Source organism: Nicotiana sylvestris, chromosome 3 (genome assembly GCF_000393655.2).
Source record: "Nicotiana sylvestris chromosome 3, ASM39365v2, whole genome shotgun sequence".
Lineage (NCBI taxonomy): Eukaryota > Viridiplantae > Streptophyta > Magnoliopsida > Solanales > Solanaceae > Nicotiana > Nicotiana sylvestris.
Window position 1 is genome coordinate 206,721,509 of NC_091059.1, and position 22,256 is coordinate 206,743,764.

At 38.6% G+C, this 22,256-nt stretch overlaps 1 protein-coding gene across 1 annotated transcript in view; it reads right to left on the bottom strand.

The window, feature by feature from the left end:
• Positions 1-12,274: 12,274 nt before the first annotated feature.
• The window catches only part of LOC138888607 (uncharacterized), a 71,059-nt gene continuing 61,077 nt past the window's right edge, over positions 12,275-22,256 (bottom strand). Inside the window, exons 3-6 of the mRNA XM_070170500.1 lie at positions 13,261-13,632; positions 12,984-13,195; positions 12,775-12,907; positions 12,275-12,639 (exon numbers count right to left, since the gene is read on the bottom strand). Coding sequence (XP_070026601.1) covers positions 12,275-12,639; positions 12,775-12,907; positions 12,984-13,195; positions 13,261-13,632 — 1,082 coding nt within the window. The remainder of the gene's footprint in view (positions 12,640-12,774; positions 12,908-12,983; positions 13,196-13,260; positions 13,633-22,256) is intronic.

Here is a 22,256-nt window from a genome sequence, read left to right on the forward strand (position 1 = left end):
CCTGGTAAGGAGGACAAAGAAGAAAGGAATGATCAGCTAAGCAATATGCAGTGAATACAGCAACAGCAGATAACACCAACAACACAGCAACAACAACCAGCCACAATGATGAAGCTCACAAGTGGTCGAGCAACAAACAAGCAGTCCCAGAAACAGAATGATGAACCAACAGAAAACCAGAGTATTCAATATAACAGCACCAGCAGTTCAACAATCACAAACAGCTCGGCAAATAACCAACAACAATTAGCAAAGACAGCTTGGCTAACTTGAACTCCTAAGCAGTTTTCAGACAGTGTTTTGTTACAATATTCTGAAATTTTCTTTTTGTTTTTTTTTTTCTTTCTCTCCAGACTCAAAAATGTCCAGCCTAAGACCCTTAAACTTCAGCCCCTGTTTTAGTTATCAAATGGCCTATTTATAGGCCAAATGCACCATTACAGCTGAGCTGCCCTGCCTGCCAATTGGCAGAATGCCCATACTCTTTAAGCCCATGCTCAGCATGCTTGGTGTCAGCTCCCTTTATTCCCCACGCCTGGTTTTGTTTAATCCAGAATTATGGGCTCATTTGTTTATTCATTTTGAGCCCCCATACCCTTGTGTCTTGTTCCCCCATTGGTATTAGTTTAATCCTAAGTTAGTACCCTTTTTGTCAGCTCACTTAAACTAATTACTTCTGTTCTTTTTAAACACCCCAGAATACCCCCGTTAACCTTGATTATTACTGCCCCTGCCTATTGCAGCATTAGGGCATTTTTGCACTGATGAAAACTCGAACTCAGGACTGCCTAGACTGAACCCTTTTAGTCATTTTTATAATGCCAACAGACCATTTCAAACATTACTAGGTCATCCAGCCAGTGTCCGAGTTTAATTAGTTATGTGAAACTCCTAGCTCCTTCGATCCATTAGTTATAGAAAACTAATCGACGACATTTATCGAGTCGACTATACTAATTATAGCAGGTAATAATCAGTCGCTCATATAAACAACACGTTCGGGGACCTAAAGGGTATCAGACAACTTTTATTAAATTACTGGGCCTATATGAATTAGTTCCTTTGACGATTAATCTAACTGACGATCATGTTTATCACAGAGTGTATTCAGAACAAACAGAAGACAATCGACCAAATAAAGGGTCTTTAACAGAGATGAAAGAAATCTGGAAGAAGTAACAAAATAACAAACAACACAAAGAGATATGCTGACAACTTATTTGGAAATAAAACAAAAGAACGGAAAACTTACCAAAATGTTTAAACCAAACAGACCCAAATCAAACTCGACTTCGAACCTTTGAGGCCGAACAAACCTTAATCAGGGTGTTCTCACATGAGAACACCTTGGTTAAGGTCTATTAGACCTCAAACCTATGTCAAAACTGGCCGGGTTCCCCAGGTGCATGTGCTTCAGAAGTCTGGATTTCCAGATCTGGATTTTTGGGAGTTGTGGGTGGATTCGGACCAAACCAAGCTTGGTTTGGTCACGAGGAAGGTCAGGAGAGTGTCTAGCATGAAGATGGGGTGGTTTGGCATAGGTCCAGGTTCGACTCAAATCTTCAAACGAAGATTCGAGACGAACGGAAGTGATTCGAGGCTTGTGGTTAGTGGATTCGTGTTCAGGATGGTCGGGTGCATCGGGGGTGTTATTTTGGTGGTCATCGGAACTGTGGTTGCCAGGCTTATGGTGGGAAACCTAGGCTGCTAGGGTTTGAGAGGAAAGGGAGCCTGGGGAAGATGGTGAATAGTGGCCGAGGGGGGGGTGTGGCTTGGGGCGTGGGGTAAGGGGGTTAGGTTTATATATGTATTGAGGGTTTAGATCCTGGCCATTGGATCAATTGAGATCAAGGGCCAGGATCTAACCATTGAGGAGGGACGACGTCGTTCGGGAGATGATAGTGGGTTATGACCGGGTAGGGGATTGGATCGGGTCATGTTGACGGGTTTAGAGGAAGGCCTGGATCCGTTGGATCAATGGGAATGAACGGCCCAGATTAACTTGCCTGAAACGACGTCGTTTCGACTTAGCAGGGGCTGTATTGGACCGTTTGATTGCCATGAATCAACGGCTCAGATTGAGGCGCTGATACGACGTCGTTTGGGACGTGTCCGGGCAGCCTGTGTTTGGACTGGATCTGTGTCCTGGTCTTGGGCCTATTTTGTTTCATTTCTTGGCCCAAACCGATTTTCCCTACTCTTTTGCTTTTGTTTTCTTTCTTATTATTTTTTCTTTTCTTTTAAACAAAATAAAAATAACAAATAATAAGGTAACGGAATTAAACAACAATGCAACATTTTAACACAATTATCACAAAAATATTTACGTAGGTTAGCTAAGAGCCTAGGGCGAACGGTGCACATATATATTTTTTGAATTTTCTTTTACTGACCGAATTATGGTTTAACCATCCTAATACATATATTTTGTATTTTGTTTGTTAATGATTAAATGCAAAAAAAAGAATGGACAGATCCACAAGTGACTAACAACACATGAAAACTCGAACAATTGTACAACGAAGCCATTTGTCACTATTTTTATTTTCTTTTGGAGCGAATGTCCGTAAAGCAAAAATCACGTGCTTACAGTTCCTGTTTCAACTCTCAAGCAAAGAAAATTTTATCAGTTTTTAAAATGGTGGCCGATTTGTGGCCTTGCTGGGGATGATTTTCCCCTTTAAAAGCTCGTGTTGTCTTTCCCCGAGACTGCTGGGATAACACTGCTGGGAAATTATTTACTTACCTGTTGGGGAATAATATTACTGGGGAGTCTCCTTTCTTCCCCTTTTCTCCAAAGCCACTTCCTTCAAATCTTTTCTCTCTCAACATTGCTGGGGATAAAATGTTATCAGCCGGGGATAACATTGTTGAGGATAACATTGCTGGGAGATTTTGATTCCTTCAAAACTAGTGCTTCACTCTTCTGAAGGCTACTGGGAATGATACTGGCCTTTTGTTTTTTCCGAGCACAAGTTTCATCCTTTTGTTCTGTCCGCTGGGGAACAACTTCCTTTATTAAAACTTGTTATGCTGGGGGTAAAACTGGTTCAAAGACCACTTCCCTTGAGACTGGTGCTATCTTTATTCTTCCCCAACTGGGTATCTGACTTTCAGAAAATTTTCTAAATGAGAGGAAAATTTTCTGCCCCAGTTTGATAATATCCCTTGTGCCATGCATTTCTGTCATCAATGCCATTTCCTTTACCTGTTTCAAATCAAACCAAATTTGTTAGTTTAAAATGCGGTGGTTGGTCATGATACTCCTACTGGGAGGGCTTTTCCCTTTCTCCTTCCCTGCTTTGCGTTCCAAAAAATATGCGGGGATGATATTATTTGTTGGGAATGATCCCTTTCTGCTGGGGATATCCCTCTTCTTTTGTGGCATAGTTCGGAAACTGTCATTTTCCCGACCTTTTAGTCTCGCATGAAATTGACAAATCATGCTCATTGCTCTTCTTGATTTGTCCACGGGCCTTGGCCTTGAGGTTTAATAACCTTTGATTTCGGCAAGGATATCCCTCTTGACACTCGTCAATCCTTTTGTTGGGGATATCTTTCTTGACACTGGCCTCACGCTTGTTCCTTCCTGACTTAGACCATTTGGATCTTCTAATCAGATCTGATCTTGCCTAATTGGAAAGCTGATGGCATATTTTGAAGTCATTTCTCACTTGTTCTGACCAAACAGACTCTACTGGGGAATGTTTCTATGAAAGGAGAAAGATAAACAAAAGGGGAACCAAATAAAAGACAAAGGAAAAAAATGACTCTTTAACAAGAGAAGCTATGAAAAAAACTTATCAAACGTAGATACCGACTCTAATGGTCATGACATGCGCATGTGGCCTATCCTCTGCCGTCAATCGTCTTTCAAGATCTTCGCTTGGCGATTCCTCATCCGATTCTCAATCTTATTCGACTTGTAGTGCCCGAAGGGTTTTCACTATCAAGCCTCTCTCATTTTATTTTTTTTCTCTCAGCTTTCATCGGCTTATGGTGTCCGTGAAGATTTTCACCGATAAGACTCTCTCATTTGTATCACTTTCCAGCTGGGGATTTGGAGTGTTGCCGATATGACTCTCTTTGCTGGGGAATAGGGTCCTTTCTGCTGTGGATCAGAGTGTTATGTTCATCGGTAAGACTCTCATTTGTCTGACTTGGCATCTTTTGAAGACTGATCAGAAGGTCTTTCTTTGGACCGTAATGTGGGTTTTTGGACAGGCTAGAAAGAAAGGGTATTAAAGGCTCAAAAACAAATCAATTTGAGGTTCAAAATTATAACCTTCGGAACCATATTTGTTTACAACAAGCGCAACCCTTGTCCCAATTTCTTGCTTGGGGATTATTTATTTATTTTTTAAATTTTTATTACACCATGACCGAGCCGTGAGGCGCCTACGTATCCTCTTTGAGGAATCAGGTCGAACGTAGTTCCCAACTCCTCTGTTTTCTTCTGACTTTCTTTTGTTTTTTTTGTTATCATTTTTCTTTTCTTCTTTTTCTTCATTTTTCTTTTGTCGTTTTTTTTGATTTTTTTTTCTTTTTGTGTTTTTTTTCTTATCTTATCTTTTTATGTTTGTGTTTCTACTCTTTGCTACTGATTCCGAAAGAGGGGTACGAAAGAAAAATAAACAAGGCTCAAAAGGGGTAACGAAAGATAAAGTGTTTAGGTAGCAGAACGAAATGCCTTCGTCATCCCAATCTTCAAAACACGCCATGCACAAACAACACCATTAAATTTCGCCACATCTTCTGATTGTGCTGGACTTGATAACCATATGCATACATTTGCCTTTTTCTTTTGTCATTTTTAAAGCACTGCTGGGTAACACTCTCATTCTCATTATCATGAAAGGCGAATCTTGCTTTTTAACGGTTTTCTTTGTGTTTTACTTGCCCTAGTTCCGTATGACTCGAGCTCCGAATAATCTCAAACCGTCCTTATTTCCTTTAAATGTTCTGATCACCTCTCAGTGATTTTATGATTAACTTTTAAGATTAGGCCCAAACTGTGTGTGCATGTCATGTCACTAGAATCGGCACTGAATAAAAGTGATAAAAGGACTATACAAAAAGATGACGGAAAATAATAAAAGACCGGATTTTGCATTAGATTACCGGTGAAATGGTTAGAATAGCAAAACAAACGAAACAAACCAGAATAAAATCCTAAAATAGCCTGGACAAAACTTAAACAAACCGCTATGACAAAAATGGAAAGATAAGAAGGTTTGACACAAGACAAAATCCAAATTACAACCTTAATAATAATCCGAACAAACAGAAATGACAACAAAATAAACCACCAAAAGCTTCTCTCTTGCTAACCAAGGAACGGAGCGTCTCCCACTTTATCAAAACTGGCATCTTAGCCACTGAGCTTCGCATCAGTATTGCCCAGACCATTGTCAACTTCAATATCATCAACCTTAGTCAACAAGTTCCCAATAGGATTCGAGTGCTTCTGTCATCAGGCCTTATCCCCGCAAAGTGTGCTTCTGGGTCTTGTATTTCCGGCTTACCACAAACCAACCACCTTAACTTTCTTTGTGATTCAAAGCAAAACAGGTTAGAATGGACTCCGTCGGTCCCCATTATTAATAACATCTTTTTTTTCTTTCTCTTTTTTTTGTCATTTTTTTTCCATTCTTTTTTTCTTTTTTTGTTGTGGTCGAATCTTATGGAGATTGCCTACGTATCATGACCCCGCATGAATCAGACCTTGCGTAGTTCGGACCAATAAAAGATAAATAGTAATAAAACATTTTTTTTCTGGAATTTTCAATTTTCATATTAAAACAAACTTGATTACAAAAGTTTAAAAAAAACTGACCATACTAACAGACTTTGACAAAAGACAACAAACGGCCTCGAAAATCAAATAACTCGCATACTCTATTTAAAGAATTACAAACTCAAAAACAAACGGCCAGTTCCTTTCCCTGTTTGACAAATGCAACCAAACGGTTATTTTTGCAAATGTGGCCCCTTCCAAATTTCACATGAATTTTGAGTCTGGGAGGATTATTTTATGACACTCTACAAACTTGTCCATTCTTTTATGAAAATAACCTTTCGACAATTGAAAGATACTCTAAGGCTATTTCGGCAAGAACGGTTTAAGACACTGCCGAAGCTGGCTCGGCTTATTTTGACCAAAAGCCCAAACGGTATTCACCTGACCATTGACTCATTGTTTTTTTTTCAAATTATAATAAAATATGGTGTTGCAACCACGGCCCTTCAGCGCATCGGGGACGAAGATTTTTAAGGGTGTGTGGGTCAACTGGACCAAATCTAAAACAATGACCCAAATGTGGCTGTTTATGCAAAGTCAGCCCTCCGGCGTCCCTTTCGGGAACATTCGGCTATTTTTGACAAAACAGCATCACCCGACTTATTTATGACAAAATTAAAACTTTGACATGTTTTTTTTATTATTATTTATTATTTTTTTTGGCTATTTTAGCAAAAAGGGAGGTTGGACCCGATGAGGGTTGCCTACGTATCTCACATCCGGTGAGAATCAAACCAGCGTAGTTCGGGACTCAGAAATAAAGCAAATAAGCTAACTCTTTTTTTCGAATAACAATACTTACAAAGAAAAGAGAAAATATTTTTGGATTTTGATTTTTGTATATATATATATATATTTTGTTTTTGAAAAGAAAAAATGAGCTAAAATATATATATATATATATATATATATATATATATATATATATATATATATATTAAACTTCTTTTCCCCTTTTTTTTGGAAAGTTCAAAAAATCTTCTAAAGAAAAAAGGAAATATTTTGGGACTATTACTGTGGATTTCTGATAGAAATACTACAAAAGAAAAGAAAAAATATTTTTGAATTTTGAATTTTCTTTTGAACTTTTAAACAAAATATTTTGAATTTTGAGAGAGATTAAAAAGAAATATTTTTGTATTTTTTTTATTTGAGGTCTAAAAGACTGAGTAATAAAAAATATTTTTTTTTTATTTTTGGAATATGGTGGGCCGGAACCGAAGAGGTTGACCTACGTATCTCACATCCGGTGAGAATCAGACTCGCGTAGTTCGGGCAATTAGCTAAACTATTTTAAACTTTTTTTTCATTCATTTTTGGCAGCAAATATCAAAACCACTTTCAAAGCACGACTCTTTTCCTTTTCGATTTTGGGCATTTTCATAAAAATAAAAATAAAAACTATTTTAAAAATAAGACCCTTTTTTTCATTTTCATTTTCCATGGCAAGACAAACTATTTTCCTTTTCTATTTTTTGAAAACAAGACAGAACAACGACTTTTTTTTTTCTATTTTTCCTTTGATTTTAGTAAAACAAATTAATACAACATTTTTTTTTATTTTCTCAAAATTTCGGCAGAGTTCGACGGTATTTGGGCATTGGGTTTTTCAAAAATAAACAATTAACTCCCTAACCGCTATTTATTTTTCTTTTTTTTTTTCAATTTCACAATATTCCTAATATTCAAAAACCGGCCAGCATGCGGGCGCGAGACAAATAAATGCACGAAAAACAAATAGGATGCATCAGGATGGTCTTTTCATATCAGATTGCTAGTCCTAGACGGACCCAACCCCTGTGTTGAGTCCCCTAAGTCAAATGCAACGTGATGCAAATAAGCGTTCCTACTAGGGATCCGACATGAAGTCACGTTATTCTATGTTCAAAACCTGGGTCGGTGTTCTAGACAGTGTACCCGAGCGGACAACTCGAGTTGAGGAAGGAGCTCCTTTTCGGGAACCAAAAGGCCAGCCGGCTTAGAAACTTTCCGAGCCTATTTTATTTCAAGGTATGACACTAACATAATAGGGAGTCCCAACCAGTAAGCACATCCCCGGAGGTAAGAAGAGAAAGGTTTCGGCACAGTTTATATACAGTTCAGATAATATCAAAGAGGTAAAAGCATCATTTAGCACATTGAGCCCAACCATGTAACAAAATCAGATAGAACCAAATATAACAATTTATCTAAGTTTGAATTTCTAACCCTGAACCAGTGGTTCTGGGAAATGGTTCCCAGCAGAGTCGCCAGAGCTGTCACACTTCCTTTTTTCCGTCCCCGCGAGGGGTGAAGGAGTTTTTCCCAATTAAAGGACAATCGAAACGGGATTTGTTTGTTTATTTCAGAGTCGCCACTTGGGAGATTTAGGGTGTCCCAAGTCACCAATTTAATCCCGAATCGAGGAAAAGAATGACTCTGTATTACAGTCTGCGTACCAGAAATTCGGATAAGGAATTCTGTTAACCCGGGAGAAGGTGTTAGGCATTCTCGAGTTCCGTGGTTCTAGCACAGTCGCTCAACTGTCATATTTGGCTTAAATATCTGATTTTTATACAATTATGAGCTCATGTGCAAATTTTTAACTCTTTACCGCTTTTATTATCATATTTTTAAAAGAATGTGAACATCGTTTAAAAACATGTCTTTGGATTGCGTCACATAAAATGCACCCGCGATCCGGAACGTATTTTTATTCAATGTTTTGGGATTTGGATTTGAGTCGCATAAATTTGCACCCGAGTTTAGGAATGTATGATTATTAAAATCGTGCCTAAAGCGATTAGCGTATTATTATTTCTGGGTAAGACCGTGGAATTCACTAAACAGTCCATCCCGAATTCTAAATATTCAATTAAACATTTATTGAGGGCCCCGCAATTGGTGCATTTTATTGGGCGAGGCTCATCTCATTTTATTTTTAAAGGACAGTCCTAAAATGCCTACATTTTTCTCTTATTAAATTTGTCTCTACAAAATAAAAGAGAAAATGTCTTAATTTATTTACATGCTTGAGTTGTTATAGATGGGTTTCGAATATGATTCATAAAATCTGAAAATGATGCAAACAGGACAGTCCGTTGCCACTGCGGGCCCAGGCCCAACGTGTATGACATAAAACTAGACCTGGGCCGTCTTATTCACATGTTACTACCTAGTTACATTATACTAGGCATGTTCTCAGTTTATCAAATTTAAAAAAAAACTTAGCAATCTAATTTTAATCCTAGACTATTTACATGCTGAAATTAACCAATATTATTTAACTAAATAATATTCCTACCAAGTTCCGAAATGGCCTATTCGTTTGATTTTTAACTAGACGGAGTTACTACACCATTTTATTTATTTTTAGGCAATATATAGATAGTTCATCCGTTAAGCTATCGTCAGATGTTCCACTATATATATTAAATAGCTACATGATTCTGATTTTTGTAAGCTAAATAATTTATATATACAAATAAAATTCAGAATATAATTAAAATAAATTTAGAACTTCAACTCTTCATTTTCGTATTCATGCTTCATATTTCAGTTTACAGTAACCAGCGTGTCAGTTGTGTACCTTATATTGGAAGCAAAAGAAAAGGGAGATCAACAGAAATTCAGTAGCATACAACAAGAGCAACCCCAGCAACCAGTAATAACCAGCAACGAGAAACCAGTGACCGATTTTAAAATCAAGATAAAAATCCAGAAACACCGATAACAATCAACGGACAGAATCCAAAGGAATCTTTTCAGATTTGAAAGACTAATTAATGTTATATCAGAATATTTAGATTGTATATCAGGTGTATACTACTCTCTCCTTTGATTTCCAGAATGTTTTTCTTTTTATTTTTCTGAAGTCTTAATATTTTCAGGATTTTTCTCTCTTCAATATTCAGCTCTTTTTTATCTCTCTCCTTTTTTTATCTCTGTCTCTCCTCCTGTCTTTTATTTTCAAATCTGATCAAGTCCCTCTATTTATCTTTCATCCCAAACCTTTTAATCAATTAATAAAACAATCACTTTCTCCTACCAAACTTACTACTACATAAAAAATACAATTATTATTTATTTAAACAACTTTTCTTGAGCCCCGCAATCCCACTATGTCTTGTTCCCCACTTTTGATTAAACAAGTACATTATTCCCCACCATTATGTCTTGTCCCCCATGCCTACATTATTTTAATATTATTAACAAATTATTTAATTTTAATGGACAGAGCACTCAAAATAAACAATTGTTCAGAATTTTAATTCCAAAAATACCCCTTTGACTTTACTGAAATTACCAATTTACCCCTGAACGTACTGCAAATTACCAAACTACCCCCATCAGCTATAACCAATTCACCTAATTAATTTCAACCAAAATACAGCAAATATGACCAATTTCTAAACAATTTTCAACAACAAATTCAAACTAAATGATGAACAACAAAGAAACAAATAAAATTATTTTGATTGAACAATATTTTTAACAACAAACAAACCTACTTTCAGATTCAACAACAACAACAACAACAAACAAGTATATTCAGATTTCTAAATTCAATAATTATTTGAACTTAAAATAAATCCAACAACATTACAACAAAGACGAAAGATTCAAAGAAAACTAAAAACCAAAACATAACTTCACATTAAATCACTGAATTAAAAATGAACTTCAAACAAAATGAACACGAATTAAATCCATATTAATCAACAAAGACGGATGATTCGAGCGATTAAACTAAATTTAACAATATTAAAATTAAACTAACAATTCCTTTTTTACAAAAATAAATAAAATTAACATGAAATAAACTGAAAAACAATTAATTAAATTTCCATTTGAATCTGAAAATTAAATCAACAAAACACATGAACAAACTAAAAAATTAATACAACGATAAACATGAACAAAATAAAAATCGAACATTTACTGATTTTAGATCTGAGAATATCAAAACAAAAATACGGGCAAAATGAAACTCAAACCTACTAACGGGGTCGAAGCGACGACGAAGAAGATAGTTGTTTGGCGTCGTTTGAAGACGACGCAGTGGCAGCGACGATGAAGTGAAGCAGCAGCGCAGCATCAACCAGCTGGAGCTTGCGTCGCAGCAGCAGTACGAGCTGCCATGGACGTCGCAGCAGCAGTACGAAGCTGCCATGGACGACGCAGCAGCAAGGTGACGATGAAGCTCGTCCATGGCTGGTCGTAGCAGAAGGAGCAGAAGAAGCAGACGACGCAGCAGCAAGGGACGCAGCCATGGCAGCAGTGGCGCGACGCAGCAGCAACACGCAATGATGAAGAAGACACAGCAGCGAGAGGGGAAGCCATGGCTGCTTGAGCTCAAGCTTGACGCAGCTGAAACGAGGACGAAAACGAAGAGGAAACAATAGCCCGTGTGTGTGTGTGTGTTGAAGGTGAAGGACGGGGGGGAAGGGCAGCAGCCATGGCTGCCATGGGAGGGGAGCTTGGGGCGTTTTTGGAGAGGAAGAAGAAAAAGAGAGGTGGGGGGCGGGTAGTTTAGGTCTTGTTCTTTTAGGGTTTTGCAATTTTTTTTTTGTTCAATGAAAATAGAAAGGGTGGGGTGAGGTTTTGGGTTATGGACTGGGTCGACCCGGTTTGAAATGGACCGGGTCGTAGGGGAAGATTGGGTATCTTTGGGCTTGTGGTTTAAAATTGAAGAAGAAGACCTAAACCAATTTTCGTCTATTTTTTTTTCTTTTCTTTCACTTATTAATAAAACTAAAATGTATTAAATTATAAAAAACCAAAATTATCTAAAAATACTAATTAACTTTTAATAATGATTATCACCCAAAATTAAACATCAAATCACACAATTTGGACATTAAATGCTAAAAATGCAAAAAATGCCTATTTTTGTAATTTTTCATTTTGTAAACAAACTTAATTACTCCTAATTGTAGAATTACATATTAAATGCAAATGCGACATATTTTTTTATATTTTTATTAATTTAAACAAATAAGCATGCACAGACAAAAATACAAATAATTATACAAAAATACCACAAAAATACAAAAATTGCACACAAAAGGAAAATTATTTTATTTTGAATTTTTTGGGAGTAATTCTTTCATAGGGCAAAAATCACGTGCTTACAATAAGCATTGAACCCAAAGAAGCAATCGACCTAATCTCGAGATGGTGTCCGATCTCGAGGGTCCCGATTGCCCCAACTATGAACTCTTAAGAGTCGACATCAAAATTCAAAGACTAAATTCCACGTGATCACCGAAAAATAAAGAATGCAAGGCTGGAAACAGAAATATTTTCTCACATTGCCAAAAATATGTTTATAAGGAGAACCTTTACAAGACCTGTTTCCCGAGAACTGCATACACAAAAAGAAAAAAGAGAAGGAAAGGCGACGCAGGTCTACTCTTCACCACCACTACTCTCTGAACCATCTCCGGTATCCTCATCCAAAGTGACTGAGAGCGCCAATTCTTCCTCCAAATCTTAGGCCTCCCCGATCTCAGCTGAGAGATCAACACCTTTAGCACTGGCTTCCTCTAAGGCTTGCCTCCTTGCCTTTGCACGAGCGTAAGAGACAGTCCGAGCTAGCTTTTGCTCGGCCTTCTCTAATATCTCTCGGGCTAGTTTATTCGCAGTAGCAGCATCTTTCAGGCATGTAGCGGCATTCTCTTCGACCTCGGACTTGGCCGTGGATAGTGCATCAGCCTCTTCTCTAGCATTTCGGAGAAGATCCTGGGCCAATATCAACTTCGAGGCCATGACCTCATTTTGCCCCCTCAGCTCGAGGATCTCCGCGTTTATAGCAGCAGCTTCATCCCGAAGTCGCCCCGCAAGAGCATCCTTCTCCCCTATTTGCAAAGGAAAAGATAAGTCGGTAAGCATCAAATTGTGAGGATGACGAATGAGTTTATGAATACAAAGTTACTTGTTGGCAAGGCCAGCATTTTCTCAGAGCACTCCCTCCAAATTCACCTGAAGCTCACTTAATTCCTCCTCCTTTCGGGCAGAGGAGGCCTCCGACTCCTTCAGTCCCGAGGTAATCTTCTCGAGCTCCTGTCTACGCCATGAAAGCTCATTTTGGAGCCTAGAGAAGGCGTGATCATACATCTTCTTAGACTACAACAAAACAGATGAGTTAGATATATAAGGAAAAATACTTGAGGCATAAAAAGTATACATAAAAGGCTATCACCTGCTGTTGGAGCTTCTCCGCTTCCTTGATAGCGTTGGGAGCGTCAAGATCAATGTCCTCACCGATATCATCGAGGAAGTTCTCATGCACATCTTCTCTATCGAGAGGGCCCCCCACATTGGTGATACTTGGGTCATGCGCATCCTTGAATTCCCCAGGTGAGAATGGAGGCTGCCTTGGATATCGATATCTCTGAAGGGCAAATCCTCTCCCTGAAAAGTTCCGGGCCCAGACCCTTCAGAGTCATCAGCAACGGGTTCTTCAATAGGGACTATACCATGTCCAGTTGGGAACTCGGGGACCGTATCTGTACCCTCATTGAGGGTCTCCATTACATGAGTTCGAGCCGAATCAACCATTCCCGATTCAGCGGCCCTCGGACCAGCCACCTGCGGGGCATCCGTGCTTGACCTCCTCCTTTGTACCAAATGGTACTCATCATCATCGTCCTCTTCATCTCCAGTACTGGGACTTTCTCTAAGAGCCGAAGCCAACACCTTGGCAGCACCTCGAGCCCTGCGTGATTTGGGCTTCTTTGACATAGAAGATTCAACAACCGCCTTTTCCTTCCTTTTCTTGCCCTTGATGGGCTTCGGGGCCTCTTCCTCGCCGTTAGAAGACGGTCTCATCAGCACTCCATCGCCAAGGCCTGCGCAAGCATAATAATCAAAGCGTGTCCACACGAAAGGGATAATTGAAACATGTTACATGCGACAACAAAAAGGCTTACCATGATTCTTGGCCGGCCATCACGTTTTATCCAAGTCGGGCCAAGATCGCTTTAGAAAAGGGAACAAAGTGTCCAATTGCCTAATCCATCCCGACAGACCCTGGACCTCTTCAGGATACCAAACGGTAGCTACACAAATAAAGGGAAAATCATTTTTTGAAAGGAAGGTAAGAAGATAGTAAAACGTGTTCGAAGGAGAGGTACTTACGCTTCGCATTCGACTCCTCCGGGAATGGCATCCTTTCGACCTGGATGATGTCCGATGTCCTCACTTGGACAAACCTACTCATCCACCCTCGGTCCTTATTCTCATCAATACTCGAGAAAAATGACTTCTTGGACCGAGGGTGAAGCTTGATCAGACCTCGAAAGAGACGAGGGCTATATAGTCTAATCAAGTGGTCAAGAGTGAAAGTCATGCCCATGACCTTGCTGGAGAAATATCGGAGCATATAGACTATCCTCCAGAAATATGGATAAATTAGGCCAAACGTCACTTTATACTTATGACAGAAGTCAAGAATAATCGGGTCTATCGCCGGAGAAGAGGGATCTGAAGAATTGATGGGGCCAAAAGTGAATTGGTATGTATATACATAAAGAATTCCCGTCTTGTGATTTGTTATGCTCTCGTTAGAACTAGAAATTTCAGGCAACACTGTCCTCTCCCATCGATAGTTGTCCCTCACTTTTGTATATCAGTCATGACGCTAATATACCGGGACACATGTTCGCATCGGCCCGGTGTAGATGAGGGTCTCTCGATGGAAAAATCATTCACCGTATTGGACTCAGTAGGGGTACACTATTCAACAATGGGTATCACTTTGGGTTTGCCCTTGGATGTTCGAGACGAAGAAGCAGCATCCTCTTTTCGAGGCATTGTTTTTGAGGTTCTAGCCATGGTAATGGAAAAGCCTTTCTGAGAAAGTAGGTAAGAAACCAAGAACGGGAGAAGGAAGAATGTGAAAGGGGATGGCCTTGGCTTTGAAATTTTGAAGATGTTGTAAAAGTGTGAATCATTAAACGATTGAGGTATTTATAGAAGCCATATGGGCAGCGGGAAAGACAAACCAATAGTAGTTCGTGGGCTTCTCGATAGTCATGTTGACGGCGACCCTTGCGCGATATTTGAGTTATGGCATTTAATGCTCTGATAGGCTGACGTCATGATGATGGTGCCTAAGGAGTAGGAGTTCAAAACCGTTTCTTATCACTTTGTTCTAGGAAATGCGGGGGCTATTTGTATACGGTAGAAATCGGCGGTTCAATTTTGCGATCATCAAGGCATCTTGAGGATCCCCAGTGATCGACCTTGAGGGTTCTCAGTGATCGACATTGAGGTAGTGTAAGCAACGACCGACCTCGAGGCAGTTTAAATCAGTGGCTTCAGTGGATCGATGTGAGGTTCCCAAGGCACGTGACTAGAGCTGACAGAGTCTATTAGGCTAGTCCAAGTCTGCATCATGGCATTAAATGGTTGTACCAGCCCCATATCTTTGTAATAAATACACTTGTACTATGTTGAGATTCCCCCTCATATATATAAAAGGGATCCTTGTCATTTTGTAGGACATCTGATACACAATATTGAAAATACAAAAACATTCTCTCTGCTTCTTAACATATTCTCTTAATTTCATTACTTGCATTTATTGATTATATTCATAGTGCTTTTCATTTATTGCTTATTATTGACCATAAAGAGCCACCATTGAATTCATCATAACTGTTAGTCCTTCATCGACTATCCTCGGCAGGGCATCCAACTCGACCTCGAGGCCCCGAATAAGCAAGCTCGAGGTCCCAATTATTAGCCATTCGGTTTGATTATCACATTGTTTTCAATCTGTTATCTTGTTTCCAAGTCTTTCACTTAACATTCTATAGTAGTGTTCTGTTTCTCCGTTAACTGAACAAATATGGATAAGTAAATCATCGTCAAGCAGTAATGATTTGCTGGTTTTTGCATATACTGATGTAAATGCCTGGAGAAACAATAAAATAGAGCCAAACACAGAAGGGCACATAATCATTGTCTCGTCTCAACAACCAGCATACATCCCACCCTCCCCTTATCTCGCTTGTAGGATCACACTGGCTACCGGGTATGTTGTTTTCAATGTTGTATCCTATAGTAGCACTGGACCTTCTTGTAAACTGAGGTGCACATTCCACGGTAATAAAAAATAAAAATAAAAATAAAAATCTACTAACAAGAGTGACTTGTCATCCTTGATTTGAAAATATCTACGGTCGAGGGAAAGGGTATTACTTTGGCATCCTTCTGAAACAACTTTAGCTCATTTTTTGGGTTAAGGTCTGTGTACACCCCACCATCCCCAGCCTAGTGGGATCACAATGGGTATGTTGTTGTATCCTGTAGTAACACTGGACACTCCTAGCCCAACTCATGCGAGCTTTGGCATTTAACGGACTGGTTGGACTGCCTCACTAATTTGGTGGGCCTTAAAATAGTAAGCCCAACCCAGCCCTACATGGCCATGGGTCCCATGGATGGCCCACCATTTTTAAAATTATATTTTATATTTTTTTAAAATATGTTATATAACCTATATATATATATATATATATATATATATATATATATATAAGTCTATAATTATACTTGTTGGATAGAAATTTTTTGCAAAACTTAATCACTTTTGACATTGTTCTAATAGATTACTATAAAACACAAAAAAGGAAGACAATATTCATTTATTAAAAGTCAATACTCAAAACAAACTACTCAAAAATATTTTCAAGGTGCTCATGGCAATATTCAACACCAACAAATCATCTTTATCAAGCACATTTGAATCCTTTTGTGAAATAAAGATGTCATAATGTCTTTATTTTCATCTTAATCTATAATTATAAGCAATGTTAATTAGTTAAACATTTTGAAATAACTAAAATTTAAGAACAAAAAATATTTAAATTCACATAAAAATATTACAAGTTTAAGATAGGACTACTCTTCTTGTTATTTTTAGCTCCCTATATTTTTTTATATTTTTAAATACATTTATTAAGCTCACGGACCAGCCCAGCCCAACCTCGATCAAGCCTCATGGACCACATGCTTACATGGGCTAGGCTTAAAAGCTTCGTTTTTGTCACAACCCAAAATCTAACCTATCGTGATGGCGCCTATCGTGGTACAAGGCAAGCCTCAACTCAACATCTCAATACAGTAGAATTTTTAAATAAAGGCAGAAACAGTTAATATTAAATAAAACCTTTTAGAACATGATATAACTCCAAAAGTACTAAACAATCCATCCCCAAAACCCGGTGTCACTGAGTGCATGAGCATCTAAATAATAACAACATCCGACTGATAAAACACTGTCTGAAAATACAGAACAATACAACATGAAAGGAAAGGAGAGTCAAGGCCAGTGAACGCTATGTAGCTACCTCAATAGTCTCCTGAGTCTGACTCCTCAATCAGCAACCGCCGTGACCAGAAGTGTCTGGATCTGTACACGAGGTACAGGGGGTAACGTGAGTACACCAACTCAGTAAGTAACAGAAATAAATAAGGAACTGAGAAGTAGTGACGAGCTATGCAAATACATTTATCTCAATAACTTTCAAATAAGAGTAGTCATACTTCCGATTTAACAGTTTAAGTCTCATCAGTGCATACTCAAATAAACCAGATATCAAATATTTCAGAAATATGTACGACGAGGACAAATAGCAACTAAGTGTAGCAAATAACTGAAAACAAGTATGGCCTCTCAAGGCAACAGTCACTCAGCTCATCTCAACAGCTTAATTACTCGGCTCTCAGCCCTCAATAATCATACTCAATAGGTACATGCGCTCACTGGGGGTGTGCACACTCCGGAGGGGCTCCTTTAGCCCAAGCGCTATAAACTGCACGGGCAACTCACGTGCTGCACGGACAACTCACATGCTATCATATACCTGCGCTCACTGGGGTGTGCAGACTCCTGGAGGGGCTCCTTCAGCCCAAGCACTATAATTTGCACGAACAACTCACGTGCTATAATATAATATCTGGATCCACATGGACAACTCATGTGCTGCACGAACAACTCACGTGCTATAGTATCAATATCTGGATCCGCACGGACAACTCACGTGTTGCACGGACAACTCATGTGTTATAGTATCAATATCTGGATCCGCACAGACAACTCACGTGTTGCACGGACAACTCACGTGCTTTACGGACAACTCACATGCTATAGTACCAATATCTGGATCCACGCGGACAACTCACATACTGCGCGGACAACTCACGTGCTATAGTATCAATATCTGAATCCGCACGGACAACTCACGTGCTATAGTATCAATATCTCACAACTAGGCCCTCGGTCTTACTCAGTCATCAATCTCTCCAGTCTCTCAGACTCTTAGAAGTCATATAAACAGCCCAAACAGAAGTAATATCATGTATCAACAATAAACAATAAGAGACAAAGGCATAATAAGCAAGAAAAGCTATGACTGAGTACAAACAGTAATTTAGCAGTTAATTCAGCAAGTGCACGACCTCTCAGGTCTCAACAGTGATCACATAAGGCCTAAATATGATTTCTAACATGAAGTACGGTCAATTTCTATGAAAACAGAGGGAACGTGTATTAAACAGTAGGCCAATTGATTCCACAGTCTCGCGAGACGGACCAAGTCACAATCCCTACGGTGCACACCCACACGCCCGTCACCTAGCATGTGCGTCACCTCCAAAATAGTCATACACAATGTTCGGGGTTTCATACCCTCAGGACCAGATTTATAATCGTTACTTACCTCAATCTGAGCAAAAATCCTACTCCGAAATGCCTTTTTCGCTTAAATCGGCCTCCAAACATCCCGAATCTAGTCACAATTAACCCGATTCATTCAATACATATTATATGAATTAATTCCATATGAAAATATAAATTTTCCAACAAAATTCGAAATTAACCCAAAAATCGCTAGTGGATCCCACGCCTCGGAATACGATAAAAGTCACGAAATATGAACCCCCATCCAACACGAGTCCAACCATACAAATTTTACCAAAATTTGACATCGGATTGACTTTCAAATCTTAAATTTTCGTTTTTGGAAGATTTGGCTAAAAATCTGATTTTTCTACCATAAATTCATGGATTCATGATGTAAATGCGTATGGAATCATGAAATATAATCAATATAGGTTAAGGAATACTTACCCCAATATTTTCATGTGAAAATCGCCCAAAATCGCCCAAGAACCGAGCTCCAAAAATTTCAAAACGAAATGGCAAATTGACTGATTTTTGTGATTAAATGTTTCTGCCCATCCGTCACTAAAAGCCATTTTCGTCACTAAAAGTCTACTAGAAAAAACTTTACCAGCCCTTATTCAATTGATCGTACCTTTCTGTACAAATGTCCAAATGATGATCGGTTTAACTTTCTGGAAACTAGAATGCAAGGGATACAACGTTTATGTTTTGTAAATTTTCAGATTCCTTATGTATTTCGAGATATAAGCTTCTAAAGTAGCCTCCTCGCATCAAACATTTATGGAAAATTTCTAAATAGCTTTACCAACCCTTATTCAATCAATCATATCTTTCTGTACAAATATCCAAATAATTAATGATTTAGCTTTCTGAAAACTAGGATACAAGGACTACAACTTTCATGTTTTGCATATATACATATTCCTAATGGATTTTTAGATATAAGCTTCTGAAATAGGCTCCACGATTGCACAGTTGTTGTCTAAGACAACCTCTGCAGCAGAAAATTCCAGCAACCCTTTTTATCGGATTTCCATTCCGTTAACCTTCCGAAATCCACCCGAGGCCTTCGGGACCTTAACCAATTATATCAACATGTACCAAAATACAATACGAACTTAATCGAGGCTTCAAACCACGTCAAACAACACCGAAATTACGAATCGCGCATCGAATTGGATTATGAGTTTTTGAATCATCCAACTTCTACATTTTTGCGCCGAAACATATCAAATCAATCTGGAATGACTTAAAATTTTGCACACAAGTCATAAATGACATAAAAAAGCTATAAAAACTTTTAGAACTGGATTCCGACCCCGATATCAAAAAGTCAACCCCCGGTCAAACTTCCAAACTTAAATTTCTTATTTTCGCAATTTCAAGCCTACTTTAGCTACAGACCTCGAAATAAATATATGGACACACTCCTAAGCCCGAAATCACCATACGAAGCTATTGGAATCATCAATAATCCATTTCGGGATCGTTTACACATATTTTATCATCCGGTCCATTTATTCAACTTAAGCTTCCAAAACATGGATTGTTCTTTCAATTAAATTTTGAATCATCTGAAAACAAAACTTGACCACTCTCGCAAGTCATAATACACAAAGAGACGCTACTCAAGACTTCAAATAGCTGAATGGGATGGAAATGCCTAAAATGACAGGTCGGGTCGTTACATCCTCCTCCACTTAAACACACGTTCGTCCTCGAACGTGCCAAAAGTTGTTCTAAAAGCCATCAAATCACTGTGTAATATCACTATGCACATACCCGGGGGTGATCCCACGTCACCCTATCCCATATAGGTCTGATAGCACAACATAACTGAAATTTCTCAATTCAACCTAGCCCGTAATCTTAGAACCAAATTTCCACTTTCGAAATTATCTATAAGGTCAGAATCTCACATATACACAGTGAATAGGTCCAAACAAGATGTATCAAACCATATCCGTAACCCCAAGATGTAATCACATAATATACCATATAACTCAAATACTCGTAGCGGTAACTTCTAACCAGAATAGCTGTTCAAACAACTCAATTCCGGTAATAAACCTCTTATCAAACCAAAGCCTTATTCCAACAGTTTTGTATTCTACCGATACTGAAAGAAACACTCTGAAATCATAACCATCCCTTAGATAAACCAGTCGTGAAGCTATCTCTTCTCCAATAGGAACTATAGCAGATTTCTATGCCAACTTCTGATATTGCCCTTCCAACATGCTGAAATCGAATCCGATAGTATACATTCTAGGTCCAATGACCTCATTTTATCCAACATGACTATTCTAGAGACATGACACATCAATAAAGTCTAAAGCCACAACCCGTGTAATCTGCACACCAATAAGCGACAACCCGAATATGCTCAAATCATGGAAAAAAATGACTCAATGAGAGAACTGTACCGCAAGCTCACCAGTACCACCACAATATGATGCTAAGAACCCATCACACACTGTAGAATCAGAACACACAAATCTAACCTGAATGATCATAAATCCACAAAATTTTGCTGCAATGCACGATCCTATCCAAACATTGGTCCACACGAAACACCTCAAGTCACCATGCTCAAAATCAACAACCATGCGCAATTTGATGTCTAGAACCAAGAGTGAATCACCGTTACCATGGAGAAGAAAATGACACAATGCCACACTGGCATCGGAAGAACATACCTAATGCGCAATCAATTGTGCAATACCCAGATGCCCATCTCACTCAAATTATGCTATAAAGCCCAAATAGAACCATATCATCTGTGCATTTAATCAACGAATCAAAATACCGTGTAGCATACAAGAGTAACTCAAAATTGAATCTCGAAACACGAACAAGCTTAAAAAACAACTGAATGGCACCTCTCTCAACAATAGCAGTTTGGAGTCAACATAACCAACTCGTTGCAGAACACACATCCATATCAGCCTACATATGAACCCTTTATTAAGGAGCTCCTGAATCTGCTTCTTCAACTCTTTTACCTCCGTCGGTGCTATACAATACAGTGGGATATAAAATGGGGTAAGTGCCAAGCACCAAATCAATACCGAAATCAATATCTCTATCTAGTGGCATACCCGGAAAGTCTGTAGGAAACACATCCAGAAAAATATCCCTTACCATCGAGACTGAATCAATGGTAGTAGTCTCTAAAGTGACATCCCTCACGAAGGACAAATAAAAAAGACAACCCTTCCCAACCATATGCTAGGCCTTCAAAAACGAAATCACACTATTGGGAACAAAATCCGCCAAACCTCGCCATTCAATCCGTATCATCCCCGGCATAGCCACCGCTATAGTGTAACAGTCCAGAATAGCACGTTGGAGACAACCAATCCATACCTAATATCACATAAAAATCCACTATGCTAAGCAACAAAAGATCCATTCGGGTTTCTAAACCCCCAATAGTCACCACACAAGACCGATATACGCGATCCACAACCACGACATAACCTATTTATGAGAAGTTTCAGTCTCCAAATCCATAAAGCACATAAATCATTGTAACTGATCACAACCTCAACACTCAGATGACTAACACATCCTCATGTACAACCATCACACGATAAATATTTTCATAATTCTTCCGTGCTACATAGAAAATTAAAATATTATTAGTTGATCAACCAAGAGAGTGTCGTAATATCAATGAACATCCATTAGTCAAACATAATGCACCCTTTTTTTAAATACAAACCCTTCTCAAGGATAATATAATTATCCAAAACTATCTATTCTAACCAGAATTCG